Below are 8,586 nucleotides of genomic sequence, written 5' to 3' on the forward strand. Positions count from 1 at the left end.
AAAACAAATTTAGTTTTCAAACTAAAGATGGATCTGACTAATTAGCATAATGTAGTTTCAGAGCTTTCATTTTTATTGTTTGTCTTTAGTTTTAATGAGACAGAATAGCCCAGGCTGACCCGGAAATGGCCATCTAGCCCAGGCTGGCCTCAGGCTACTGAGTTCTGGGATTATAGGCTTGCACAAGCACACCTTTGAAAGTTTAAGACCATTTTTATTCCAAACTGGAAAAAAATCCACCTTAGATGACCTGAGAGGCAGCTGCTTCTCGGGGAAGCCAAGTCTCCATCTAAGATATTTCTTTATGGAGAAGCATAGATGAGTGTACTAAGTACTTACAGTTTAACTTCTAGTCCAGTGGTTCTAGAATGCTGCTACCCTGTAACACAGCTCCTCATGTTGTGCTGACCCACAACCATAAATTACTTTTGTTTCTACTTTATAAGTGCAATTTTGCTATTGTGATGAATCGTAATGCAAACGCCTATGTTTTCCGATAGTCTTAAGTGACCCAGTGAAAGGGTTGTTGACCTCCAAAAAGGTATTTTTATTTTTGCTACTGTTTCATTGTCACCCCTACCCTTCTGCTGTGGAGAATTTGAGAAGGACACCCTTAACTTTTCCTCTTAAACAGGCATCACGGCTTCATGCACAGTGGATGGCCCCAGAATGAGCTGCCTATATGAAGCACAAGGGAAATTCAGGGCGATAGAATATTCTAGGCGTGGCGGGAGAAACTCTATGATTTTATCTATGTTCAAATTTATTAGGTGTGAACCCTGAGACACAGTGTTCTGTATGAGGATGTAGCACAATGGCCATGTTTGCTTAGAATGAATGAAGTCTGCTGCAAAAATTAAAATGAGGAGAGGATGAACAAGGAGAGGAGAGAGTGTTGGTTATTTAGTCCACACACAAGGCATTTATGAAAATCAATGTGCTGCCCCAAATAGCTCAGTAGGCAGGGGATTGGTCCAGTGTAGCAGAGGCCTGGGTTTGAGTCCCAACACCACTTGAAGAATGATCTATTTTCTGAAGCAAAATTTCTTCAAAACAAGTTTCATATTCTCTGAAGTGATTTTCGCAGTTAAAGCATAAATATTTTTAGATATGAATGTCATAGCTTTTGAGTATATTTATCCCTGGCCACTGCCCAGACAGCATGTCCTCCAGAAGCTTCCTCTTGCCATCCCGCACAATCTGTTCTCTCCCACTAAGTACACATCCTCTAGGCTTTGATATACGCACCCTAAAGTGTATACTCCTTTGGTTGGCCTCCCTCCAAATAATCATTTTTGTTTGTCTTTTGTTTGGGGGTTGTTTTTGTTTTTTTTGAGACAGCATTTTCTCTGCATAGTCTCAGCTGTCCTAGAACTAATTCTGTAGACTAGATTAGCTTGAACTCACAGACATACACCTGCCTCTGCCTTCCGAGTGTTGGAATTAAAGGCATGAACTACCACACCCAGCTATCTAATGATCAACTTTTGATGGATCCATGCATTGTACATGCTAGTCTGTCCGTTCTTTTATCTGGTTTGTCTTCCACTGTGCTGCTATGCCGCAGTCTGCTCATTCGACCCATTCAACTGTAATTTAAGTTATCTCTGCTCCTTCACAGTTACAAAGATGCTATCTGTGTCTATATGCAAATGTTTGATTTGTATTTTAACTTCTTTTGGGTAAACCCTGAAGAATGGAAAAGATGTGTGATTTTATAGTATGCAGACATTTTAAGAAATCATCAGACTTTCCCAAATCGGAAGCTTAGAAACAAGAGCACTGACTTTTTTCTACAAAGTTTTATATGATCTATTTATGCATATGTCTGTAAGAGAGAAAGAATGTATGTGTATATACGTACCCCGGTGTGCATGTGAGTATGTGTGTGCACATGTGTGAATGTGCATATCAGTGTACCTGTGAGAGAGTATGTGTGTGCATGAGTTTGTGTGCATGCCACATGTGGCAGAGAGAGAGAGAGAGAGAGAGAGAGAGAGAGAGAGAGAGAGAATATGCCACAGTTCGCCTGTGAGTGTGTGTGTGTGTGTGTGCGTGTGTGCGTGTAGGACAGTTTTCAAGAGTTGGTCTTCTTTTACCACACAGATTCTAGGGAGGAAACCCAGGTTCCTACTCATTGAGCCATCTGGTCAGCCTAAAATATATACACATATGTATATATACACATATGAATTGATTTCATAGCACACAATTTCAAAACATCACTTCCAGAAATTCACAGCTTCTATGTCAACAATAAAGAAGTTTCTCAGAGAGTATTTCTCAAAAGACAATGCTTGCAAAGTAAAACCTATGGAACACTTTGGTGTCTGACAAACAAACCTTATATTTTTCCCTCTATTTCAATTTAATGATAGTTGGCATTCCGTCATTTTCCCAATGTATGTTACAAAGTCAATTACTTATTTTTCATTCACAGACAATCCTCTGCTGGTTGTGAGGCCACCAGGTGAGTTTCTCATCTCGAGGATGCTGACACTGCACTTGTGAACGTGAGGTGTGAATGGTGGGTGTGAGATGTACGGTCACAATGGTGACCCACGAATAGAAAATGGTGGAGCATTTTACATGTGCACAACTTTTCACCCATCCCCCATTCTCTTTGTGAAAGAGAGTGACTTGAAAATGTTTTAATATAGATGTTAATGGGATCAGCCAATACCTGTAAAATAGGGACTTTGTTTACGTGGGGATGAAAAGTTGGCAAAATGCAGCAAGCATACAAGGACATTTTACCTCCTTTCCCCTTCCCCTCCCCCAACAGCCTGAGCAAGCTCTGTGTTTCAAATTCAAGACAGGGACAAAGAAGAACTGAAAGAGCAGAACTCTCGGCTAAGGGACTTAGAGTACTGTGACATGTCCCAAAGGTCAAGTGCCCATGACGCTTCTTTTCCTTGAGACTTACGTCTTTCATGAGCTTTGAAAATCCTCTGTTAAAATACCAAGATCTAAATACCCTAGCATAAAAAGAACCCTGCCCTTCAGATATTGAAGTTAGCTATTTGATGCCTTGATGAAATGCCTGAGGAAACCAGGAGGGAGGATTATTTTGGTCTATCCTTCCTGAGATTTCAGAGCATAGCCACATGGCTTCCTTGCTCCTAGGCCTGAGGTGAGGTAGAACATTCTGACTGAAGGACATGTGGGACAAATCTGTTCTCCATGGCAGGCAGGCATGTGGAGGGGAGGGGGGGATCCCTTTAAAACCATTCTCTAGTTACCCATTTCTTCACCAAGCCCTTTCTTGATTCAGGTCTGAATTTATCAGTGGGCTAACCCATGATAAACGGAGAACCCTCCTAATCTAATAATCTCTCTACAGTCCACCAGAAGCAGACCAAACCTTTAACACAGGAGCTGTTGGGGGACATTTTAGATCCAACCCATAATACCCCAGTGTACTCCAGTATTAAAAAAAAAGAAAGAAGAATACGCATTTACTCAGAAAAGCCCAGAGAGGAAGGAAGGCCCAGTGGAAACGCCCAGTTTTCTGATAGTTTGTGTTGGAACAATAACCCCTGTAACCCGCTGTACCTCAGAGCATATCTTTTGTGTTGTCAAGGTGGTGAGCCCATCTGGATCCCGTTTGCTTTCAAGCATGACCCCGGCTACACTGACTGCCATGGTCGGCAGTATGTGAAACGGACGTGGTACAAAAAGTTTGTGGGAGTTGTTCTTTGTAATTCTCTAAGGTACAAGATCTACCTCAGTGACAATCTCAAAGGTAAGTCTTACTCTTGGGCGGCTATGGTAAACTTCTGCTAGTTAATGACTTGGGAAGCAGATGCTTCCAAACATGTCTGAGGCCTGGAGCTGTGAGGCTAGGGGGATATACGTGTGTGTGTGTGTGTGTGTGTGTGTGTGTGTGTGTGTGTATGTACATATTCCCTGCATTTTAGGAATGAAATCCAAACCCAAATTCAACTGGATTGAACAGCTTTAAATTTATTTATTTTTCTTGCTAGAAAGGATTCATTTATCGGAACCAGGTCTTCCCTTCCATCCCCAACTCTGAAGACTCACCAGCCTCATCTCATTACTAATACTGCTCACCCCCTCTCTCCCTCCTTCCTTCCCTCCCTCCCTCTCTCTCTCCTTCCCTCTCTCTCCCCCTGCCCATCTTTATGTGACTCTACCTACCTCTTTGTGTCTCTTCCACCCATTTTCCTTCCCTTCAAAACCTCTAGGAGAGATGGCGCAATCATCTTGTAGACCCCGGCTTGGGAAACACAATGTGGTTCAGCCCCGAGTTGTGCTTCAGCACCACGGACAGCACCCGATGCCCGAAACTGTGGAAATGGGCTCTTCTAACTAACTGCACAGACTTGCCTGACTTCTAATCTCTTCTCTATCGTGTCTTGCTTTATTCTCTCTGGAAAGCTGAGGATTAAAAGGCCCATCATTTACACATCAGAACTGTCTGTATTACTCACAGTCCCCCCGCCCCCACTGAACATATGTTAAGAATTTAGTATACAAGATCTTGTTGGTTTCTCACAACGTTTAATGACATTTGTATCATTTTTCAGACATGAAAACTATGAACACATGACTTAAGCAGTGTTCCCAATTTAAACCATCTCCAAAGCTTGTTCTAACTCATAAGCCAACAGTGACACTCCCTAGTAGTCAATGACCTGTGTTACTCCCTTATGCAGACACATTCTACAGCATTGGGGACAGCTGGGGAAGGGGTGAAGACCATTGTCAGTTTGTGGATTCGCACCTGGATGGAAGAACGGGGCCTCAGTCTTATGTAGAAGCCCTCCCCACCATTCAAGGTAAGAAGAGCAGAGCTGCTATTATATACTGGGGGTGGGTGGGAGAGAAATGGCCTTTCACTTATAATTTAGAGATTAATGCTGGGAGTGCTTTGGATCATAAAGGGTAAGAATAGGGAATCAATGAATTAAAGCACTTCTACCATATGCTGGCCTTGGGATGGGCCTCGAGAGACTAGAAATACAAGGGGGTACATATGACCCCATCCTTGCTCTCAGAAACAAGCTCTGACACTAGGAAGAGAAAACAACTGTGTGGGAAGTTAATGATGGTGGACACTGTGATGTGTAAATAACAACAGGTTGTGCCACATGGTTGTCCTCTTTTCAAGGATTTGGATCCATTGCGACCATAGGAATCAAGACAGGCAAACACTGAGGTTGTTAAAGAAGGCTGTCAGGACAGGCAGTATGAGTTGAGTCTTACGAGATGGATGAACATCGACAGTGAGTGCATAGTGGAGTCCTTCCACCACGTCTTTCTATTAGGGTGTAGTGGCCCTAATAAGATTTTTACCTGATTGGGTGAGGTCACATTGTAGAGATAATCTGCTTAGTCTACTGATTTAAACTGTAACCTCATCTAACAATTCCTTACTGGGAACGTCTAGAGTCATCTAGGGTCAAATATGTAAGCCAGCTCAGTCCATCACAATAAACACATGCTCACACAACCCATATATTTTCAACTCTTGCGGCGTTCTGGCCGGCTTCTGTTACAGTCCTGTGTTTTCTGTATTCTTTGGTGTTCTGTGCTAAGGTTGTAGAATTGACCACATTTGTTGGTTCGCTCACTGATAGAGGGTGGATAGTTCTTATTTGGCAAGAGGAAAATAAAACCAAAGTTGAGAGCAATAGAGGCCCCCAAACATTTTACAGCTGTTGGAGAATCTTTCCATGTCAAGAAGTCAGCAATGTGCAGACTTTTTTTTTTCTAGAAAGATTTACAAGTCTGCTCCAGGTTCTCAGGCCTAAACCTTGGAGTTGAGCAGTTCCAGGAGGTTGGAAGCTCTGAACTCAGAGAACAGAATGGGGATGAATGATGTATAGTTTCCCCAGACCAGGATGAGTTCCTCCATGGATGCTCTCTAGTGGTGGCTAAAATCACATTCTTTTGTGATGAATGAGAGAGAGATGGGATTATCACCCATGAAACATGCCTTGGGGGTAGATCTATTTTTATTGTGACACATAAAACTGACCCAGTGTATTCACAAATAACATTCAGAAATGTTCACCAAAATGTTCTGTCTGAATACAGACTGCAGGGTGAGACGTTTTCCTGTCAGTAACTTCAGTTTGTCCCTCTCTTTCTCATTGCCTTTCCAGGCTACTATCGCCAGTACCGTCAGGAGCCCGTCAGCTTTGGACACATTGGATTTGGAACCCCCTATTACTATGTGGGCTGGTACGAGTGTGGAGTCTCCATCCCAGGAAAGTGGTAACCACAGGATGGGCCTGCTGCAAGTTCATCTTCCCAGCCTGTGTGACTAACCCACACTAGGGACTCTGGGCAAAAGAAAGACAGTGCTCCAAGCCCACTGTCCCGGTGCATCAGGAGGCCACACGGTGGACATGGCATTTTGTCCTCTTCAGTTGGAATTTGGCCACATTTCTTGGTCTGGATTATACATGCAATTCCGTTTTGCTGAAACTTCACTTCTTGTTTGCACTTTGTCTGTAATCACACATTCCAGAGACATCAACCCTGCAGAGGATCCAGGGTGATTTCCAGACTCTTCAGGCACAAAACCTGGATGCTCCGGGATCTCCAGGGAACAGCATTGGTGTGCTCTGTCCGCCTCACAGAATGCTCTCTGCTTCTCTCTTCTTCAAAGCAGCCAAGTTTAAGCTTCACCCATCTTTGTATGAAGTAGAATTGAATCGCTGAAATCACTGACGGAAGTACAACCTCTTTGAGATTTATCCTAAAGACTTATCCACCACTGGGCTAAGTGCCTCAAATCTTATTTGTAAATTCTCAATTTTGATATATATATGTGTGTGTATATATGCATATACATGTTCACACTCATCAAGAATATCGATTAAACTTGTGCTAAATTTATAGTTGTTCTTTAGATAAATGCGTGCAAGACTTTGTGGACAAGGGTTCTGTTTGTTAATACCTTTCTGAGATCTCCACGGGATAGGTTCTCTGAAGAATATTGCTTCAGTTAAAAAGGTATACGTGCTTCCTCTAGGTGCTGCTTGATGATTCAAGTCATGATGGCATCGAGGAGTAACCATTACCAGAAAACCAAGGCTTTTCTCCAGTCTTTTCATATCAGGGAGATGACTTCATTACCTTTGTTGAGAGAGAGACAGAGACAGAGACACACATACAGAGAGACAGAAACACAGATACACAGACAGAGAGACACAGAGACAAAGACTGAGACAGACAGAATCAGACAATCACTGGGGTAGGGCTTGTGTGCACATTTGTGTGTGTGTGTGTGTGTGTGTGTGTGTGTGTGTGTGTGTGTGTAGGTAGATGTATTTTCAGAGGCACAGATGAGCTCAGGCATTAACCCTCAGGAGCTATCACTCTTAAGCAAGACCTTGAGAAAAGGTTTCTTACTGAGAGCTGAGGTCTATAGATTATTCTAGGCTGGTTGGCCAGTGAGCCCCAGGGGTCTGCCTGTCTCTGACTCCACTAGAGTTGGGATTTCAAGGATGTGCCACACACCCAGCTTCTGATCTGCACCCTGGGTATCATACTCAGGTTCCATGCAGATACAGCAAGTGCTTTCCTGGGTGACTCTCCCCAGGCTCTATATCTAATGTGTTCCTAGATGAATGAATACTTTAGACTCAAAGTGATTTTTAACTCATGTCTTTAAAAATTCAATTTTCCTTTCTTTCCTGTCTTAACATCTTGAAATAGAAGCATCCTTCTCCCTGAGCAGTAACACAAGAGGTTCCATTTGGACTCTCTGCTTCCACTGTTTCAAAGGTGTCTGTACTCCTATACGCTCCAGAGAGCCCTGGAGTAAAGGGCTTGTCTTCCTGCATCCAAGTGTCAGCATTAGCGGAGCAGAGATGGAACTGATGTGGGAGAAAGCGCTGCTGGGTCTGAAGGCCACTCCTGACCAAAAAACACTGAAGGGCAGAGAGGGTGTGGGGCAGGAGTGCGGGGCTGGTGGCATTAAGTCCCCCCACTGTACTGAGGTGATGGGAATTACCAAAACCTTCAGAAGATAAGGAGCTAAAACCAAAGCCAAAGCAATCAAACAAGAACTGCAGCATAGGCGACCATCAGGAGTGATCTGTAGGGTGATCTAACCATGGGATAGATGACAGACAGACAGACAGACTGGAAAGAGGGCTCAGCAGTTAAGAGCACTTGCTGTTCTTATAGAGGACCAAAGATTAGTTCCCAGCACCCATATCTGGTGGCTCGCAACCTCCTTTAACTCTAGATCTAGGGAATCTGACACCCTCTTCTGGTCTCTATGAGGACCTGAACACACACAAACACACACACACACACACACACACACACACACACACACATGAACATTCACACACACACAGACACACACACACATGAACATTCACACATACACACACACATGAACATTCACACACACACATAAACATTCACACATACACATACACATGAACATTTACACATACACACACACATGAACATTCACACACACACACAGAGGAACATTCACACACACACATGAACATTCACACACACTCACACACAGACACACACACACATGAACATTTACACATACACACACACATGAACATTCACATACACACACAT

The 8,586-nt window shown here is 43.3% G+C and overlaps 1 protein-coding gene across 6 annotated transcripts in view; it reads left to right on the forward strand.

The window, feature by feature from the left end:
- Fndc1 (fibronectin type III domain containing 1) overlaps nucleotides 1-6,901 on the forward strand; it is an 82,408-nt gene extending 75,507 nt beyond the window's left edge. For 4 of the 6 annotated variants that reach the window (XM_063288408.1, XM_063288404.1, XM_063288412.1 and 1 more), the window contains 4 exons: nucleotides 2,441-2,470; nucleotides 3,584-3,745; nucleotides 4,680-4,802; nucleotides 6,132-6,870. In XM_063288408.1, coding sequence (XP_063144478.1) covers nucleotides 2,441-2,470; nucleotides 3,584-3,745; nucleotides 4,680-4,802; nucleotides 6,132-6,247 — 431 coding nt within the window. In that variant the 3' untranslated portion in view covers nucleotides 6,248-6,870. Of the gene's footprint in view, nucleotides 1-2,440; nucleotides 2,471-3,583; nucleotides 3,746-4,679; nucleotides 4,803-6,131 lie in introns of all 6 variants that reach the window. The other 2 variants (NM_001412560.1, NM_001038615.2) reach the window with 1 other exon arrangement.
- The last annotated feature ends 1,685 nt before the right edge of the window (nucleotides 6,902-8,586 follow it).

Source organism: Rattus norvegicus, chromosome 1, assembly GCF_036323735.1.
Source record: "Rattus norvegicus strain BN/NHsdMcwi chromosome 1, GRCr8, whole genome shotgun sequence".
Taxonomy (NCBI): domain Eukaryota; kingdom Metazoa; phylum Chordata; class Mammalia; order Rodentia; family Muridae; genus Rattus; species Rattus norvegicus.